The sequence below is a fragment of the Callorhinchus milii genome, unplaced genomic scaffold (genome assembly GCF_018977255.1).
Source record: "Callorhinchus milii isolate IMCB2004 unplaced genomic scaffold, IMCB_Cmil_1.0 Scaffold2, whole genome shotgun sequence".
NCBI classification, from domain to species: Eukaryota; Metazoa; Chordata; class Chondrichthyes; order Chimaeriformes; family Callorhinchidae; genus Callorhinchus; species Callorhinchus milii.
In genome coordinates, this window is record NW_024704743.1 from 65,658,772 (window position 1) to 65,680,205 (window position 21,434).

The 21,434-nt window shown below is 40.9% G+C and overlaps 1 protein-coding gene across 7 annotated transcripts in view; it reads left to right on the forward strand.

Annotated features, from left to right (window-relative positions):
* Positions 1 to 16,690, forward strand: part of LOC103181200 (tensin-3) — a 261,229-nt gene extending 244,539 nt beyond the window's left edge. For all 7 annotated transcript variants that reach the window (XM_007897502.2, XM_007897497.2, XM_007897498.2 and 4 more), the window contains 10 exons: positions 4,108 to 4,793; positions 8,526 to 8,618; positions 9,816 to 9,947; positions 10,157 to 10,252; positions 10,385 to 10,462; positions 11,754 to 11,831; positions 13,132 to 13,300; positions 15,113 to 15,181; positions 15,314 to 15,340; positions 15,460 to 16,690. In XM_007897502.2, coding sequence (XP_007895693.2) covers positions 4,108 to 4,793; positions 8,526 to 8,618; positions 9,816 to 9,947; positions 10,157 to 10,252; positions 10,385 to 10,462; positions 11,754 to 11,831; positions 13,132 to 13,300; positions 15,113 to 15,181; positions 15,314 to 15,340; positions 15,460 to 15,601 — 1,570 coding nt within the window. In that variant the 3' untranslated portion in view covers positions 15,602 to 16,690. The remainder of the gene's footprint in view (positions 1 to 4,107; positions 4,794 to 8,525; positions 8,619 to 9,815; positions 9,948 to 10,156; positions 10,253 to 10,384; positions 10,463 to 11,753; positions 11,832 to 13,131; positions 13,301 to 15,112; positions 15,182 to 15,313; positions 15,341 to 15,459) is intronic.
* Positions 16,691 to 21,434: the final 4,744 nt, after the last annotated feature.

The following is a 21,434-nucleotide window of genomic DNA, read 5'->3' on the forward strand; positions in this document are numbered from 1 at the left end:
GAGTAAATGACTTTGACCCACAGTCACTGAAGTCTATGGAGAAGGGTAGCTCACCAAACAACAATTCAGAATTGGTTGTTTTTTCCGAGGTAATATGAGATTTGAAAGAAGTACTTAAATGTTGACTTCAACTTTGGTTACCTTATGGAATGCATTTTACAAGGTTTCGCAGGTCACTGTTGATATCACATTCTGCACAGTTGTGTCACATTGGCAGCACTTTCTGTGAATGCATGCAGGAAGTGATCTGGAAGTCAGCCATTTTTTAAGCCAGGCAGTCAATGCTAGAAGCTGGATGCAGCATGCTTCCACTTAGCATGGGTTCACAGTGGTAAGCTGTATTAAAGGGCACTACAGTGGAGTTCCCCGTTGCCAAACCTTTGTCAAGAAGCATATTTCATCTATTAAATTATGAAGAAGGACATGTTATTGCATGAGTTCTGACCCACTTGAAGGCAGGACTGAACTGTTGGATTTTATCTTATTATAAATGGGTGTGCATTCACAAAATCATAGAATTATACAGCATGGAAGGAGGCCATTTGGCCCATCGTGCCTGTGCTGACTCTTTGAAAAGAGCTATCCAAATCAATCCCACTCCCCCCCTCTCTCCCCATAGCTCTGCAAACTTGTCCTCCCCAAATAATTATCTACGTCTCTCTTAAAAGTTGTTATCGCTAATTGAAAGAATGCTCAAAATAGTTTTTAAAAAGAAAAATAATCATTTTCTCCCTAGATACAATTTCTTCAAAAACAGTACTTCAAATGTTGAAAGCCCTGCACTGGAATGTTATAAAGGTTCAGCCATTTTTGGTCAGCCCTTTATCAATTATGATAATTCCTGTATTTACAGAGTACAGTTTACAGTTGTTAGTTTCTTCTATGATCCATGAAGCAATTATTCTATTAATATCATCAGGCTTTGCATTATAGGGATGCTGACAGTATGATACTAGTACAGTGAGTTTTATCCTCTTTTACATTTCAAGTTTGCTACCTGAGACAAGCCACCTTCAGAAAACTAATTATGTAAAATAACTGATTTTTCCATTGCCAGATATTTTGTTTTGGAGTCCGATCTCCCATTGTGCATGCAAGTGGTCGCATTGCCTGTGTATCCCAATGGTCTGATTCCATGATAGAAGTGACCAGAACTGGTGACTTTCAGTGACTGTCTCAACAGCATTGCACAAGTATTGTGTTGCAATCAAGACTTTTGTACAAGTACGAAACACCATTAATTTTATTTTTATAACAATACCTTGAATTTATTTGGCGCCCTTCACGTGGGTGATGCCTCAGAGCATTTCACAGTGGCAGGTTTGGTTGCCAAGCAAAGGGGAAGATGGAGGTGACCACAAGTGTGGTCAAAGTTTTAAAGTGGGATTTGAAGATGGTTAAAGAGGGATGAGGCAAGGAGTTCCATGGTTAGGGATGTAGTGGTTCAAGGTTTGGCCCCCGATGGTGCAGAGGAGGGGTCAGTGATGCAGTGCAGGCCTGTGTCAGCTGAGCAAAGGGGGTGATAAAGGAAGTCCTGCGTAAATGGAAATGGAAATTCCAAATCTGGAAACACTTAGTAGTTTACGCTTAAAGTTTGCTGCAGCATTTTGAATCTTCAGAGCTGCAATATAAAACAGCAATAAAGCCCTGTGCTGCTGTCCTATGTTGTCTGGAGATTTGTGAGGGAAGATCAAAGGCTGACTCTGGTGTATCAGACCAGACGTTTGTATACATGGATGAAATTATACCAGCATGAAACCAATAGCCAGAGGGCTAACTATTCATATACATAACAATCAGTTCACACTGCCAAGTGTACTCGAGTGAAGCTCTTATCAGATTTGCTTTGTTTAGGACAGCATTGTAAATGGGATCTTCCAATCCAAACCTGAAACTGAGTTCATACAGTGAATTTCTGGCAAAGACACCTTTCATACATATTTCAACTGTGAATCTTGAGTCCAGTTTAGAAATAGTATCTCAGATGCCTGGTACTTTTTAAAACTGTTCACTTAATTCCACCTCTGCTGTTGCAAAGCAAAGCCCTAATGAGTACAGTGGTCCTAGTTGGACAAGAAGCGGGGAGGCTTGCCAATGTTCACAATGGCAAGCTTCATGGTTTTAAGCAGTTAAAGTTCAGCAGTCATACGCACACACTCGCTGGGTGATGTTTGTATACATGACCATTGTCAACATGCGCCTATAGTAGATCCAACAGGGAGTTTACAAAGTTTACAGAGGATAGTGAGAATGTGGACTACACTGCTGGAAGCTGTGGCTTGAAACTAAATGTAATTAAGAGAACACTTGGTGCATAAATTAAGGGGATGGAAATAGAGGGGTACAGGAGGTGGTGAGGGATTGTATGGAGTATAAAATTTGGGTTGAATGGCCTATTTCTGTTCTGTATCGCTCTACTTAATTCTAAACTCTCTGGAATTAGGTAAATTGGGTGGGTACGTACACCATACTGGACAAATGGAACTTTTAATTTAGATTGAATACTCTTTAAGCATGGTGATGGATTGCTATGCTTGTCAGATCTGTTTGATTCTGGAGATCATGACTTTCCACATTATTTATAATACAACAAATATTTCAAAATGAAGTCCTTTTTCATTTCTCACCAAAATACTTACCAAATCCCCATAGATTGAAATGTTGCTGTAGGTTTTAGATAGCTTTGGCAATGTTTGGGATTTATTGTATCCTATAGATTTTTGTGTATATTCTCAAAGGTGTGGACAATGCTCCTGCATTTCTTGTTTTGTAAAAAGGGAAAACCCTTTTATTGCAGCCTTCGATACCATACTAGTTAGAATATGGGTCTTCTGTGGAATTTTATGGAAATGCAGAGCACATGGCTTTTGATACTGACTAAATGTTCCCATTAAACGTTAAAGAATGTCGAACTACTGAACGTCAACTCTGAACGTCAACTCGAACTACTGAACGTCACTGCTGATGTGGGTTTAACATCCTTTGCAAATGTTGCCTATTTGATAAGAAAGTCATTTTCAGGGTATTGGCTGCAAAGGAAACCCCAAGGTGTTTAAAGAATCCATTTAAGCCATTTAATAAATTCTGAGAATTTTTCAGCATCGAAGGATGAATAATGCTCACCTACAAATACAAAGTTACTGCACTTTACAGAAAATCTCTATGAGATGTTTTGATAAGGTACCATTTTGAATGCAAGGATTATTTTTTATATATATATATAATAACCCCAACCAGCAACATGCAGGTAGTGATACGAACCTCAACCTTACCACCCAGTAGTCCGCCATTACTCTCGCCTCACTTCTAACACAGGTAATTAGTCATTGGACCCAGCAATCACACTCACGAGGGTCCTCGGTATAAAAGATGTCATTCTGCGACTTCAGTCATCATATGAATGAATAGAAGCTGGTTAATTTAATTAAAAGTCTTCACCTGATTTTTTTGCAATGTATCTATAAACAGTACAGTGAGGATATGTGAAGCATCATGTCCCAGTTAGCTTTGATTATAAATTCAAGTAAAAAGCGCAGGATTTTTCATGATAAAAAGTCCCTCCTAAATCAGGACACGTATTAATCATCTTAGAATTTCAGAAAAGTATATTTTCCTCTCCAAACTTTAAATCTCTGTTAGATTCAGGGGTGCCTTAAATTCAAGTAAATATGGTAACCATAGAACATATATATGGATCCTGACCATTTGATCCATCAAGCACTTAGTGGTTATCTCCTCATGAGCTTTTACTTTAACATTCTGATTTTTCAGACATCTATCCGATTCCCTTCTAAAAGAATTTATGAATCTGAATGTGTTGGCTCACAGTAAACCTTCAACATTTGTATCCCAGTGGCTTTTTTTTAAAGAAAAAAACTGAACACATGATTGAGATTATTCAGTGTTTCTGCATAATTATCATTCCGACAGTCAGAATGTTAGAAGTGGATGGTACTCTTAGAAAAGCACTTGAGAGGAAGTATCAGCCAAGTCTTTAAAATGCTGAAAGATACAGGTAATGGAGGGTGTGTATCACATTGACGTAGTGTTTGAAGACTTCATTTTATTAAGCTGTTTAAATGATGTATTTTTCTTCTCTCTCGACAGCCCACCTGCTTGGTTAGAAAATACTCAGAAAGGAGCTTTTTCTCCACAGTCATCTGTAACTGGGGTGAGCAGATCAACTGGCAGTTATTTGGGTTCCCCAGAGTTTTCAGTTCATTCTGGGAGTCCACTGCAGGATGTCTCTACCTTGTTACAATTTCCTTCTCCGGGGTCACAGGCTGTTTCCCCTGCCAGCCACATGGATACGTCCGAGATTCTTGTGACAAACCTGCAGCAAGATAGCCCTGGGACCATCTCCATGCTGCACTCTTTGCCTGCAGAGTCCAATAACAAGCGTTATCTGAACTACAGCATCAGCAGTGGCCCTCAGTACGTTGGCAAACAAGCCACACTACCTGGTCTTTCTACAGGCACGATCAATTCACCTTCTACCATAAACTCCCAGATGGCCGGTTTCTTGGATAATGCCAGCCTGCAGCAGGGATTGTTCACAACAGTCAGTGGGCAGGCACACAATGGTCAAATACAGCGGCACGGTGCTGTGAGTACCAGTGCACATCCTCCACTGCCAGAGAAGAAGCGGATTTCTGAGGGAGATCATTCATTTGCTTCCACATCACCAGCTTCAAGTGGCTTTTCAAGCCCACACAGTGGGAGCACGATCAGCATCCCATTCCCAAGTGTTCTTCCTGACTTTTCTAAAGTCATGTGCACTTCTGTTGTACAAGGTGAGTTATTTTCTTTCCTTTCCCCCCTCTAATAGTCAGTTACTTCAACTTCTTGTCTGATCAATATAATTGTTGAGTAAGTTGCTATGGAAGATGGTTGAAGGTTATGTGCTTCCTGAAAGAGGAGGAATTGAAGGCTATGGTCAGAATGTAGATAAATGGGGTCGAGAAGCATCAGAAAGGGACTTAATGAACTTTTGCAGTCTTACAAAAACTTTTTTTAAACATTGAAAGAAAATTTTGTACAATGCATTATCTGAAATATTGGTGACTTGGGCTCATACACTGGAATACAGAAAAGTGAGTTAGGCTGAAGTGATAGATTAGCTAACATTAGTGATGCACTTTACTTGTTTTAGAGACAACAACAATAAATGACATTTGTTTAGCGCCTTTCACATCAGGAGGAGAGACTGTTTTATAGGTACAATCCATTGAGAAACAGAAGGTTTTCTACGGTGGCAGCCTTAGAGTTAAACTCTAATGCAGAATAAAGATTTGTTCTTTTACACAAACTGTAATTTTTATGGCCTAAACCTGGCTTGGCTGGATCATTAAAATGGGAATATAATCTTAAATAGTTTCTGGTGATGGATTAATTCTCCTATTGCTGTGAGGTACAATGAAAACAGTTTTACACAAACGCAAACTCCTCGATCTCTCTTCTCCACAACTCCTTCTCCTCCATCCTTGACTCCCTTGCCTCATCTTCCTCTTCAGCACTTGAAACAGATCGAAAATGCTTTCGCAGTGATTTTTTTGGCGATCAGCTGACTAAATCTAAAGCGCACCGAGACGCTGTTCAGAGTGAAGGCACTGTCTAAATGCAAGTACTTGTTGTAAATCCAAGGAGGTTCTGTTTGTTTTATAAGGGAGATCTGGATGTGATTGTTGGTGCAGTAATATTAAGTCTGTAATAGGCAGGAGACCACAATTTTTTCAAAATTATACTTGTATTTTTAAAGAGGTCTTCACTTTTTGTCTGCTCCTCTGGTTGGTTTGACCAGATGTGCACACTAAAGCTCTACTATGTCACTAAAGAGTCCTGTAGCTTGTGGAGTCCTGTAGCTCAATGGTCAGAGCACTCGCTTTGCAAGTGAGAGACCTGAGTTCAATTCCAGGCAGGGCCAAACCTTGGGCAAGTTTCCTTACTCCACACACCTAATAATAATCCCTCCAAAACCCAAAACAATAATAAATTGGTCATTTTCAATCTACGACTGTTTGTGGACATTGCTGTGCGCAATTGGCTGCCGCGTTCGCCCACAAATATACAGTCAATTCACTTTACAGTGTGTTCTGTGAAGCGCTTTGGGACGTCCTCCCGACGTGAAAAGCGCTATATCAAATGCAAGGATTATTATTATTATTATTAAAGCATTTATTCGTGATTTCAATGTTGATTTGATTTGCTGTTGAAGCAGTGTATTAAAACTCTGCTTGTACAAGATCAAGTGACAGGAATGGTAAACAGATGTATTGTTACTACCTGACTGATTGTTTTCAGGCTGTGATTTGTCCTTAGGCAAAGTCATCAGTTCGAGAGATTCCCAAATTATTTCTGCATCTTTTTATTGATTATTACTACTTCATCTCTCTTTACACCTCCCTTCTCCCTACTCAACCCACTTCTATCACCTACCACTCCTGGAAAAAAATCTCCCCCCATTCCCTCTCCACTGCCCTGGAATCACCCGAACTCCTGCCTTTCTGGCCCCACTCTCACAATGTACTCTCCTCGGTCTCTTCTCCACAACTCCCTCTCCTCCATCCTTGACTTCCTTGCCTCACCTCCCAAACTGCCTCATATTTCCGTAAACCCCCTATACACCAGCCATCTACAATCCCTCAAGGCACAAGTGCTTGCCGCCGAACGCACATCGGCAGATCAGGCTTGACCACGCTTACTGCCAAGGCCCTCGCCTCCACTAAATCATCCTTTTACTCCCAAGATAATCTTGAAGGCCAAGGACAATCCCAGGCTCCTCTTCCACCACCAACCGCTTCCTCCGACCACCTTCTTGCTCCTCACTCATCCTCTCCTCCAATTTCAACTGCGAGGAGATGTTGGATTTCCTCGAATCCAAAATCGAGGGAATTCATTTGGCTATCTCTCCCTCTTCCACCGCTACCCCCTCGCCACCTCCCTGTCACACTCCGGCCCCCACCCATCCCTCCCTATACAACTTTGACCCTATCTCCCCCTCTTCCCTCACCTCCATCATTTCAAAAACGAAGCCCAGGGCTCCCTCTGCCTCCTCTCCTCCTGGACTTCTCTGCTGCCTTTGACACTGTCGACCATTCTATCCTCCTACACCGCCTTTCCTCTCAGCTCAATCTTCGCCGACCTGCCCTTGGCTGGTTCGAATGCTACCTGTCCCACCATCCCCACTTTGTCCCCACTAATGGCTTCTCCTCCAACCCCCGCACCGTCACGTGTGACATCCCTCAGGGCTCTGTCCTTGGCTCTCTCCTTTTCAATACCTATGTGCTCCCCCTTGATGGCATCATCCACAGACGTGGGGTCAACTTCCACATGTATGCAGATGACACCCAATTCTACCTCTCTGTCTCCACCCTCGATTACTGCTGTCCTCACAGACAGCCTGTCGGACATCAAGTCCTGGATGAGAGCTAACTTCCTGCAGTTGAATGTGAACAAGACCGAGGCACTCCTGCTTGGGCTCCCTTCAGTGCCTCCATACCTCGGGCACTGACAGCATCCCCTCCATGGATGCACTCTGCATCTCACAGAGCCAGTATGGAACCTCAGCGTCCTGTGCAACTGTCCTTCATACCCCACATCCATGCCATGACCTGCACCGCCTTTCCCTACCTCCACAACATCGCTTGGCTCCGTCACCGTCTCACAATGCAGGCCATCGAGACCCTCAAACATGCATTCATTACATCCAGGCTCAACTATGCAAACTCCCTGCTTGTTGGCCTCTCCAACTCCTCCCTCCATACACTGCAAATCACCCAGAACTCTACAGCCTGTGTCCTCTCCCACACAAGGCTCCGTGACCCTATCATCCCCATCCTTGTCCAACTCCACTGACTTCCCATCACACAGAGGATACAGTTCAAGATCCTGATCCTCACTTTCATAGTCCCCTTTACCTTTGCAATATCCTAAAGCCCTATGGGCTTCGGCCTGCTTTATGTGCCGCGTCTCGCACGTCCCGCCATTGGCGGTTGGGCCTTCAGCCACTTTGCCCCACCCTCTGGAACTCCATCCCTCTGCCTCACCCCCTCCATTGTCTCCTTCAAAACCTGTCTCAAATCCCCTTGCCCTCCACCCTCCCCAATCCCAACCCCCAGCTTGAGTCTGAAACACTATTTGTCCAGCCGTTTGGGACATCCTCCCGACCTGAAAGGCGCTATACAAATGTAATTTTGTTGTTTCTGTTATTGCCAAAATAGGGTTAGGGCAGCAAAACAGCTCTAACCAACAACGAAGCCATTTGAAAAATGATGTCAAAGTTGAATGAGGTTGAAAAACTGTGATTTAAAATCTCTATAATTTTATAATTACCAAAGGGTTTTGACGTGTAAATAAATGGCCCTGCGTGAAGGGCACTAGACAAGGGCAAGTTGCTGTTTTTGTTGAACACAAAAGCATTGATCTCTTCAGGTTTTAACCACACTACATCCATTTTGAAAGTGTAGCCTCCAGAGCAATAGTGTTGGACATTTTCCATGTATTTCATTTTTCTTTTCCACTTGCAGATCCTGGCAGCAGCTCTGATAAGCATGTTACTGTAAAATTTGTACAAGACACATCAAAATTCTGGTATAAACCAGAGATATCGCGTGAACAAGGTGAGGCAACAAGAGATTCAATTTCAACCATATCTCAATCCACACATCCACTTCCATGTTTTTTTCATAGGATACCTGGAATTATCCTTAGAAACCCCACCCCAATGACTTGACACAAGCACTGCTGTAAAACTGAGTCTGTTGTGAGACTGAAAAACCTCAGTGCTCCACAGACCAAAACATAAATGTAACATTTAATAGAATATAAACCCCTTTAGGAATCTGGAATGATCTGATTCCTACTTGCAGTGGCTCACAAAGCAGCTTCTGATCTTAGTTGCAATATTAAGAAGAGCTGAGTGGAGGGGGAGACTCTGCCTTTCTCTTTCCTTCTCACTTCTCTCCTCCCTCCCTTCCATTATAACTGTAGACTACAGCAAAACTGCAGGTAGTTTTCAGACATTCCTCAAACATCCCAACAACTGATTATCAGGGCAGCATTGCTTGAGATTTGGAAAAGATCCCTTTTTATCCTCTCAGCTGTCTTGATCAGATAAACTGAATACGTTTGTGAATCTATTTGCATTAGTCTCTACTACTGTGAAAATTAGGTTGAATTCAGGTTAGCTTTTGGAGTCACACTGCACATTCAAATTTAATATAAATGTTTGTATAATTGATTGACAAGCTTAAAATATTGTGCATTGTGTTTCTAAGCTACAGATATTCCCAAATTTGGAATAGAAATGAGTTTTGTTTGAAAGATGATTCAGTTGCAACTGAAAAACTATCTAGGATGAATCCAGAGATTTACCAGACATGGTAAACCATAAATCAAGGGGGCTGTAAAACATTGTTGCTATTTATTGAACATTTAAAAAAAAACTAATGGACATTCAAAAAGTTGCATTATTTTATCAGAGATGTGTAAGAGGCACTTCAATTCAAACATTTGCTCAACTTTCGTCTCCTTGTGCTCAAAGCTATAGTCTGATAACAGAGCTGGTCGAGTTCAGCTTAAAATAAATGGCCACAAACTTGTTGCATCTTGTATTAATTACTGAATCTCTTTAGTCTGTTTGAAACAGTGCCTTAGTTAGATCCTGTGAGCCGAGATACAATCTCAGTTTGATTTATTAGAAATAAATGTCATTGAAATCCTGAGGTACAAAGGAACAAATCCCTTGACAAGCTGTAAGTTTTACTGATCTAGTTATTAATGATATGACCTAACAGATGCTCATTTCTACCCTGCAGCTATTGCGTTACTGAAAGATAAAGAGCCTGGTTCTTTCATTGTGCGGGATAGCCACTCATTCCGGGGAGCCTATGGATTGGCAATGAAAGTTGCTACACCCCCTGCTTCTGTGCTTCAGCAAAACAAAAAAGGTATTGTCGTTCTTCAGTTACAAGTTGTAAAATGACCTCCAGCAATAATGTTCCAAAACTGTCTCCCTGTTTTCTTTGTACGCAATCAGATAAATTCTGTAAATAGTGTGTGGGTATGTGTAGGTGCGTATATATATATATAAAAATGATATTTGTGCTGAGAAAATTCCTAATTTAGACTCATTTTGTATTCCTTCATTTGACCGCAGTGGGAGACTTGTCGAATGAGCTGGTCAGACATTTCCTCATTGAATGTACCCAGAAAGGAGTCCGGTTAAAGGGTTGCCCAAATGAACCTTATTTTGGTACGCTTTTCTTTTCACTATCAATCTCACAAGTCAACTGAGTGTGTTCAGTAAATGTTTTCCAGACGTTTCAATCTTACAGCTGTATTTGTTTCCCAAGTGAGTAACGGTTCATCGTGTCTTTCTATTCAGGGAGTCTGACTGCGCTGGTGTACCAGCATTCCATCACCCCACTGGCATTGCCTTGCAAGCTGCTCATCCCTGACAGAGGTAAATGCATTCAATTGCCACAAGAACAGTCCGTAAAAATGGCTACTGATTTCTGAAGTTTCTAGTCTCAAAGTAGATCTCCTTTGCTCCCCCCAAACCCCAAACCCCAAAACCTGTGTGATGTATTTTTTCACCCATAAAATATACAGTCAATTCACTTTACAGTATATTCTGTGAAGCGCTTTGAAACGCCTCGAAGACATGATAAGGCGTTATATCAGATGCCAGGATTATTATTATTAAGAAAATTAAAATTCTTTATTTCCTTTTAAAAAGAGCACTTCCAGTGAACACTCCCAGACAGAACTATAAGCATTTAGAAAGATATTGCCTCTCTGAATTCGACTTTGAGAGTGAAATAATCTTATTTTTTTAAAAAAATAGACTTTGATACATCTTTGATACATCTCTGTTTGATATTTCCTCTGGTCAGTAGACTTCCTGACTTGTCAGTGTGTGATCTGGCTTCCCTGTTATAACCTGGCCCTCAAGGAGAGGTACATTTACCAATCAACGAATACATTTGTCTCATTCAGCAACAATCAGAGAATCAGATCCTTTATTTCTATCTTTCGTGAAATGTCTTTAAGCTCTGCAGCAGCATCTGCAGCAGCCTGCCGTGCCGCAGTTTGCTGATTTAGGATGCTTATCTTTAGTGCTGCTTCACAGCATGCATTCAGATCATTGAACCTGTTCCTTTATTTAGGGCACTGGTCAAGAATGTAAAATGATCTGACTTGTTACAGCTTAATAAACTGTACAACATGTCCCAGTCAAAGGCGAGTTTGCTGCCTCCTCCATTATACCTTATTTTAGTTCTCCAAATGTCCAGAAGCTGCCCTGTTTTTCCTCAGCACATAATCAACATAATGCAGGGTTTTGTTTCCCCCCAATAGGTTTTAATGGACATTTTTTTAAAAACAAAATTGTGTTTTTCACCTCCTGTTTAATCAAGTTTAAAATGCAACCCAAACACAGAATAAGTTTATAGTAGTGTTCTGGTTATATTTTTGTTGCAGAACATAGTTTTTAAGTCAGTACAATATTTTCTCCTCATTCCTATTTGCTTATGAACCTTACTCTATGAGCCATGTCTGACTATGAGAACAAACAGAGACCTGCTCTGTAGCCAGGCATAGGTAGGTGGACCAGAGTGTCCTGCGACCTAATTCTCGCACAGTCAGCATGGCTCTGTGCTCCGAGACACTACCCCACGTGTAGGACGCTCTATTGTTGTGGAGGTCCTTTTTTTTACTTTTACTTTCAAGAGGTTTTTTTTCCCCAATTACAGATCCTTTGGAGGATGGGATGGACACCTCCTCGCACACTGCCACCAACTCAGCTGTGGAGCTGTTAAAGCAGGGAGCAGGTAAGAGTTCTGTGGTACTAGGATGTTACTATGTGTAAAAGACACAATAGAAATGTAAGTTGCGTTGTCTTTAATGTCGATATAGGGACGGACATATGTTTTACATATTTTGGAGCCCCAAAATAGCTATTTTTAACATAAATTTAGTGTGTCCAATTAATTTCCAATTTTCTCCTCTTGGCTCATATGCCGCTGCAGCTGGTTGGCTTCTTCCCGCTCCCACTTGATCACCTGCGGGGTACCCCAGAGCTCCATCCTTGGCCCTCTTCTTCTCATCTATATGCTCCCTCTGCACGATGTCATCCACAGACACGGGGTAAACTTCCACATGTGTGCGGATGACACACAAATCTACTTTGCCTCCTCCAGTACCTATAGTCCAGTACCAGACAATAGTCTTAAGCCTAAGAACATGGCTGTTTGTGGGGCAATGTTGTGCAAAGAATGGTTGTCATGTTCAACTGCAATGTGGACAAGTTATAGTAAATCCTGTGAAACACTTTGAGCTTTATCCCTGGTATGAAAGGTGCTGTATCTAGTGCAAGAATTAGTATTAATAAATGCAAGAAATATAAAATTTCAGGTATGTTATTGAGTAGATTTGAATTTAAATGAACATCGGGGTTGTTATTCTGGCATTAAAAAGGTTCTGCATGAGTGCAGTATTGTCAGCGTGGGGCACAAGTGTGGAACAGAAGCTAGAAAAGAAGAGGCATTTTTGAGCTTCATGGCTGTGGCAAAGCAAGGAACAATGCTCCAATGTCAGCACCACAACTTGGCGGGTATCCGGTTCCTAAACGTTAATTCTTTGGCCGCAGAGAGCAGGTTTGGGGCTTTCCTCAGCTGGGCAGCAGCCATTTAACAAACATAACCTAAAGCCTGATATGGGACATAAATGTAATACTGAAAATGCTCACCTTGAGGTAATTAAATGGCACTTGGACCTCAAAAAGAACCAACCACTTAACTATGAGAAGTAGTGCTGCCACCTCCTGGTTTAACACCTGCATAACCCTAAATCAGTGCAAACTGGGTAAAACCACCGTAATCTCTAACCTTTCATTTTTTCCTGAAAAGAAAATTACTACAAAATATACAGTCACTCCACTTTACAGTAAATCCTTTGAAACATTTTAAAAGGTCCTCCTGACATGAAAGGTGCAACATCAAATGTCACAATAACAACAAAATTACATTTGTATAGCGCCTTACACGTCGAGGACGTCCCAAGGCACTGAAGTGTAAGGATTATTATCATTACTTACAAACGGCCTGCATTTGTCTTATCTCTCTCTTGCAGCCTGCAATGTGTGGTACTTAAATTCTGTGGACATGGAATCTCTAACAGGCCATCAGGCAATCCAGAAAGCCACATCCGAGACCCTGGTGCAGACTCCCTCACCTGCATCCACTGTTGTACATTTCAAAGTGTCAGCTCAAGGCATCACCCTGACTGACAATCAACGGAAGTAAGTGTAACCTAACATCTCCATTATGTTGATTTGAACTTAGGGAGCAATTGGCAGCAGAAACCCTGTCTTTATTCTTTCTTTGCTAGAAAACAATGTGAGCTAATGTCAGTGATTGTCTTTCTCTCCCCCATCATCGCACCAACTTTCTCTGGAGTACGGATGGAACTCTACGGTCTTTATGGCTCAGTATTGCACGGTGTGGTATCTTAACTAAGATAATGAAAGGGCTTCAGAGGATAAATGGTGAGGAGCTATTCCTCCTCGTCGTTGGGGATCAGGCGGGCAATTGGATTGAATGGATAACTTGCTCTGAGAGCCAGTGCAGCCACAGTGGGTCAATGACCTGCTTCTGCACTGTAAATTTCTAGGATTCTGCTGACTTAAGGATGAGGAACATTTTGAGATTTTTATTTTTTGGTCAACCAGGTGTCTGACCTATTCTGAAACGCATCACCTTGCTTAATAGTATCCAAACCAGACTAAGCTTTTTAAGCATCCCACTAACACATGGAAATTCCTGTGTCTGGAATGGAATTTGAGATTATATCTGGAAGCATGAAAAGGAAAATTGAGAAGAATTCTTTCTGCCAGAGTTCAGAATATGGAAAAAAGGGTCAGGGTGGCTATTGGAGTTGAATCAATTGGGGCCATTTAAAGGGAATTTGGATAAGCACATGTGAAGGGAGGGCATCGGTGGGTATAGGGAAAGAGAAGGGAATTGGGAGTAGGATACCTGGCTTCATTGAGGGAGCAAACATTGTGAGTCAGCTATTGTGTGATGGATTTCTATCTTTATTAATCAATGCTGCTTTCAGCAGCTGAGCCACTGAGGGGGAGTTTTCAGATAGTTTGAAGTCAAACCCTCAGTTATAAATCAGCAATTTTCATTGACTGACTTTTGGTCAATATGTGTATTGATCTCTCACTACATGACAAATTATGGGGCATTGATATGTGCAAATTGGCTCGCGCATTTGCCTCCAAATAGTCACTACATTTTACAGTTAATCCCGTGAAGTGCTTTGAGAGGTTTTGATGGCATGATAAGTCTCTATATCAAGAAGATTATTATGTGTCAGTATACTGCCAGAAAGTAGTTAAGTGCGGCAAATGGACTCTTTGGAGGTTTTATTATGTAGTACTTTCAGTCTGGTTTTGCAGAGATTCTCAATGAACATACTTGGTGGGAGACTTTGACTGCTCTCTCTAGTGCTTCATTGAATTACTTTATATAAGATATACAATCAGACATTGCAGCAATCAGTATGGCGACCCCACTTGGACTTTGACCATCTTTGAGCCAAACCATTGGACGAGAGTAGGGAGAGGGACGCTGACTGCAAAACCTGCTGGTAATTATCACAACACATACTAAGATTTTGGACACAGTAATGCTAAATACTCCCTTTCATACAGCATCCCATAAATAGCAATGGCAAGCTGTGTGGTTTTAGCTGGTTAGACTCTAGGACAACATCGCACACTCTGAGGTCCCCAACCCTTGGCTCTTGCTTATTACTCTTTGGAATTAAGTCAGCAGGATGCCTCTCTCCAGGGAGAGAGTATGCATTCCATTTCAATAAATTTCTCTGCAATTTCAATGTTTAGGTTGGATGCATGGAAATCTCAGCTTGGTTTGGATATTCTTAAGCATGGTAATGGATTTCTGCATGTGGCAGATACCTGGCTGACCAAAAAACGAATCCAATAAATATCAGAAATTTAACAGTATTCCTTGCAGTTATATATTCACCCAGTGAATACTCTGGTTCCTGGTTCTTCGGTTAACAAAAATGTTTATTTTACTAGACTCTTCTTCAGAAGACATTATGCTGTCAACACCGTCATTTTCTGTGCTTTGGACCCACAAGAAAGGAAGTAAGTTTGTCATTATTTTGGGATTTCTTATTGATCAGCACTGCGTTACAGTCAGGGTGCTGGACTGTGTGTGATCGAGGATTGAAATTCTAATGTATCTTGTTTTTCTCATACCCTTTCCCCCTCTGTCAGATGGACAAAAGATGGTACTTCGGCAAAGTGAGTAGAGTACATGAAATCTTGGCATTTCTTTTTCACTGTACACTGTACTGTTTTCAAAACATGTCAGCAGTCACGTAACTTCACAGTTATTTATGTGTGTTTCTTTTTATTAACAGAGTCTTTGGATTTGTGGCGAGGAAACAAGGAAGCGCAACTGATAATGTCTGCCACCTGTTTGCTGAGCATGACCCTGAGCAGCCTGCCAGTGCCATTGTGAACTTTGTATCAAAGGTCATGATAGGATCCCAGAAAAAGTAACTGAAGGCCTTTGTTACAGAGCCCCTCATTGAGAAGAGTAAACCTTTTTCTTTTAAAAAAATAATCTGACTGTGAGACAACTGTGCTGTGGAGTGAAACTGGTCATGTTCAGAGGGTTTTGTATATGTTGGTGAATGATGGTATGAGCAGGTTTGTTTTCTATTAGAGGATCAGGGAAACGATCTTTAGAGAATACTTGTTCCTTGGTTCAGACAGCGAGGGAAAATAAAAGATGTTTGGCTTCTGTGACTATTGGTTATCAATTGGTTTTTATTTGTTGAGGTGAAGGGTCGATGCTTAGTTTTATTTTTTCACTGTTTGCAGGATTGACATAAACCAGTTTTAAAATAGACCAATCAGAGAAAAAATAATGCATAATTTATATTTATTTGACACAATATCCTTAATAGATGACAGCTAATCTGATGTTTGTATAATGCATACGCGTTTTAGTGAGTTAAATATGTTCGGCCACAGTTTAGCGATTGATATTGGCTTGCCAGGCGTTCCTGGAAGGGGAAAGCTTTTTGGTACCTTTGGAACATATGAGTGACATCTTGTGTATCGTTCCAGAATTGCTGGCTTTTTAGTACAAGTAGTCTAGAAACTAAAGTTTTAAGTAGAACTATTTTATATCAACCACATTTTTAAAAAATTTATTTTTTACAACTGATGAAATCTTACACAACTATATACAGTTGGGGTATGAGTCTAAATTCTTGCCAAAGACATACCATATAACAGCACTTTGGGCTGTCATGTAAACATGAGTTCAGTGAATGAATTCCACCCTTTCCTTCTTATTAAGCCACTCTATCCTACTCCCTTTGTTTCTTCCAGTGTTAACAAATTGTGAAAATGCCAAAATACAAGTTTTCACTTTGACCAATAAGCTGTATTACGAAAATTAATGTTTTATCCATTATGGTCTGCTTTACTTATTCTGTATTTTGTAGTTTCCTTATATAAGCATTCTGTAAAAACCTTGTATCCAATATGTAAATGAATTATGTTCTATAATTCTTTGTATAGTCTTTTTCCATTCTTTAAAACAATCTGTTAAAATTATAATAAATATAATAAATTCTACAGTTTCTGCTTCCATTTCTTGCATACACAGTGGATAATGCTTCATTGTACTAGATTGCGTAAGAAGTTTAGGCTAAACTGTCCAATATGGGCTTATTCATTCATTTTAAGCTGCATGTTCCAAATGAGAGCTGCCAGCCCAGCAGCACAAACAGCTAGAACTTCAAGAGTTTCCACATACCTTAATCCTATCCTATCCTTGCCATGAATCGACAATGTCGTGCAAAAGTGCAGTCGAAAGCCTGTTTTATGCAGCATTGATTTGATTCTGAGTCATTAGGTTCAGTATAATTTAGGTTTCAATGATTACAAGTAGATTTTTGTTAAAAATCAAATTTAAAATACCTTCCTTAAGTTTATCAAAGTTTACGAAACCATTGGCACTCCCTGTGCTTCAATAATATTAAAGATTAAACAGTATGTTTGCCACCAGTTAGTGAAGCTCTGTGCTTTAGTGAGAGTGATTGGAGTAGGAAACCAGAATGCTATTTATTGCTCTGAATTGGCCCATTTCTTTTAAGTAATGACAAATCACTCCAGTGATATAAAAGGTGCATTAAGTATGCTGAAAGCTGGCTTGGTTCAGCCTGAGGACTGGAGCATTGCAGATGTTACACACTTGTTCAAAAAAGGGGATAGAGATAAACCTGGTAACTACAGGCCAGTCAGCCCAACATCGATGGTGGGGAAACTTCTAGAGACCATAATCCGGGTCTTTCAGGGAATTAGATAGGTACTTGAAAATGGAACAATTTGCAAGGATAGTAATAATAATATGGGCTAAGAACAGGGAATGGGACTGGATAGCTCTTCCAAATTGTGGCACAGGCACGATGGGCTGAAATGCCTCCTCTGTGCTATAATATTCTATGAAACTGCATCATAAATGAGGGAACAAAATGTGTTATTCAGTGATTCTGGATTTGTGATGTCATCTGTAGTATTACTGGAGAACACAGAAAGCTATATAAATGCAAGTTGTTGATAAACTAAAAAATAATCCTTGCATTTGATATAACGCTGTTCACATCTTCTAAACGTCTCAAAGCGCTTCACAGAATATGCTGTAAAGTGAATTGAGTGTATATTTGTGGGCGAAACGCGGCAGCCAATTGCGCACAGCAGTGTCCCACAAACAGTTGTGGATTGAAAATGACCAATTTATTATTGTTTTTGGAGGGATTATTATTAGGCGTGTGGAGTAAGGAAACTTGCCCAGGTTTCGCCCTGCCTGGAATTGAACCCAGGTGTCTTGCTTGCAAGACGAGTGCTCCAACCACTGAGCTACAGGACTCTGATCTGGTGGGAGCAGAGAAAATCTTGGGAGAAATACAAGAATACCAGCGAGCAATGCACATATGTTCTATAGTCTGATACATGCTCCAGACTCCATAGGTCTGGGTTTCCATTTAGTCTTAGGTTGAAAGGTCATTTTGTGTTAAAATTTGACATTATGCTCATCAGTGGAAAATTCTGAAATTCAGTCTTAATTTGGAAACTTTAAGAAGTGTGGAAAACTACCTTCCAAATTAGGACCCATTTTTCCACACTTTCGTGCAATCCTAAAATACAACAAAATGGCTTGGTATAATTTAGGGGCTCTTCTTTCAGTATGTGATAATGAACAGCATTTTGCTTGGTGGCTATGTACTCACTCCATGCATATATGTCTACCCTTTCTTCACCCAAGTTGATGTGTTTTTATTTTCAAAGCAGGGTTTATTTATAAACTAATGTAGACTGGAGTGGATGAGAAGGAAATTTTACAAGACATTCCACATTCTCTGCCAAGTGCTGTACACTCATGTCCCTTAAAGCAATAGACTATGCAAAGTATGCCACCTTGACTGAACAACTATAATACGAAAGCAATGTTTGTTTGAAAGCCAACGAATCCAAATTTTGTAGAAATACATTCCTTGTTTAAAAGAAACATGAATCAACGCTTTTGTTTTTGACATTTACATTGCATTAATATTTTATTCCTTTGTGCCTTGTTTCAGTAAGTTGGTAAACTACTTCACAAGATTAGTTTGGATGTACAACAACAACTTGCATTTATATAGCGCCCTTCATTCGGGGTAGTGTCCCGGAGCTCTTCTATGATATAGAAGGGCCTTCAGCTCATCTGATCTTATCACTCCACAACCCCCACTCTACTGTCATCCCGTCACAGCATCAAGCTGCTTTTTAAATGAGTCCAGTGTCCTGGCTAACTGTTTTCAGCCATTAATCACCATTTGATTGAAGAAAAGCTTCCAGGTGTATACCCTGACAATTCCTTTCACAACTCTAAACCTGTGTCCTCTTGTTCTGCTGTCTTGGTGCATTCAAAAGTATTGTTCTGGACTCACTTTCTCAATCCAATTCAAAATCTTGTATACATACCTCTAAAAGGTCCCTCTGAAACGTCTCCTTTCAAGACTGACATGTCCTGGCTTGCCAAATTATTGCGCATATAGCTCATTCCTCTAAACCCGGGGTTGCTCTCCTATGCATAGCTTCATGGTGACTATATACAATAATCTAGCCCTGACCAGAGCACTGTACAGCCTGAGTATGGCTTTTGGGGATCTGAACGCCACTGATTTGGCAAATAGGTCTGTTTGCCTTTTTATTGCTGCCTCACACTATTTTGATACAATGAGTCAACTAACACCTCTAGATCTCTTTCAGCTTTCCCTTTTGCAAGTACACGTGTTTCCTTTAATTAACTTGGAGCTTGAGTAGAGAAGGCATTGATGAAAACTGAACAAGATGGCTACAATTTTGTTCACATTTAACTGAAGGAATTTAAGGCATATGTAGGACAAGATGTCTGAGGGACACTCAGAACAGCAACAGCAAATTAAATGCAAACCCTGTTGGGGCTCACAATGATTCCATTCCATGCAGTCTCCAGAGAGTTGTAAAAATTATTTATAAAGCAGTCAAAGTGGGAACAAAAGTACAAACAGATGTCTGAACATCAGTGTCAAGTAAAACTGACCAGGTTTCAGAAATGTAATGCTGGCATGAACTTAGAACACCTATTTTTAGGAAAATACTTCTGTTAGAATATATGCTGTATTTTATGGGACACAGAATCCTTGAAATTTTTTTGGACAAGGTGCAAATTTAATGCAGCGGCTAAAAGTCTCAAAATGAGCACTCGGGCAAACTGGAACTTTTCATCAGATGTTTAACCATGTAATCCTATGCCTCAGAGGAGTCTTTTACCCGCTGAGTTCACCAGTTAATGTTTATAGTGCATAAGATGCAGGTATGGGTTCCAACTCATTTATTATGAATAGGACTCAAGATTGTACCTTGAGATACCACAAAATCAAGTCTGGTTTTAAGGTCTGATAGACATCAAGATAATCTTCAAATTCAGGATGTTTACAGACATCTTGACTCTTCCCATTATTCCATCTTTCCAATGGGAATTTAAGATGTGTTGAGATCACTTTTTGACTCCCTTTAAAGTGAAAAATCTGTAAGTCGTTCATGTAATGGATCATGTCTTACAGATGTTCAAATTGCACATGCAGTAGAAACATTTGTTCCATTTTGTAACACGTTCAATGTGTCGGACATATGTTGTACCTATGCTGTTTTCATTATAATAATCCTTACCAACATCTTGGAAATCATGGGCATTGGGCTTTCTTTAATCTGATGTCAAGAACCTGACAAATGAGACATATGCAAGGCACTGCTGCACTCAAATACCAATCTCAGCAATAGTACAGTTTTTAAATGCTAGGATTTCCTTGCGTGATACCTTGTTGCCAGGATCATGAGAGAATCATCCCCTCTGAGTTCTGCATTGTTAGTCCATGCACTATGAAACACTCATGCAGGTACATATCCACATAGCATATTGTGAAAATCATACATCTGGTTAAAATATGTTACTCACCACTTTTGTGTTTCATACCTATCATCTCTCCCTCTCACAGACCAAAACTGCTTTCTATTCCCAGGCCATTCTGAGGGCCAAAAATATCCCTATTGTGCTTTCTCCAACACTTATCGGTTCCTCCATGAAACACTTCAAGCATCCTCGATCCTCACATCTGATGCCAAGTGTGACGAGGTCCTGGACTTCTTCATATCAAAGCTAGAAAATATCCGCTTAGCTGCCTCCTCCTCCTTCCTCATGTTCTCTAGTAACACCCGTGGCCCCCCAACCCCCAAGCCCTTGCCTTCTACAACAATCCTTCCATCACGGCTCCTACTGCTTCCCACCCTGGACTCCTTTGTCTTAATTTCTCCCCCTTCCCTCTCAACCACCATCTCCCAGATGAAGCCCACCACCATTTGCCTCGACCCCCTCCCACCCAGATGCTGGTCACTCAGTTCTCCCTCTGCCCCTGCAGGCAGACACAGTCAACCAGCCCTCTCTGCAGGCTCCTATCCACTCCCCATCATAACAACAACTTGGATTTATATAGCGCCCTCCACGCTGGAGCGCTTCACAGTAACGTATCCTGGGGCCGAGCCAGGGGGAGGGGGAGGAAAGTGACCAAAGGCACGGTCGAAAGGAAGGTCTTCAGCCGAGACCTGAAAACAAGAAAAGAGGGGGCGAGGTGAAGAGAGTGAGGAAGGTAGTTCCAGAGCCTCAGAGCATAATGGAGTGGAGGACTGAGGCTCTGAGAATGGGGGTGGCAGAGTTTTGTATAATCTGGATTTTATGGAGGGTAGTGGATGGGAGGCCGGCGAGGAGGGCATTATAGTCCAGCCGAGAGGTGACAAAGGC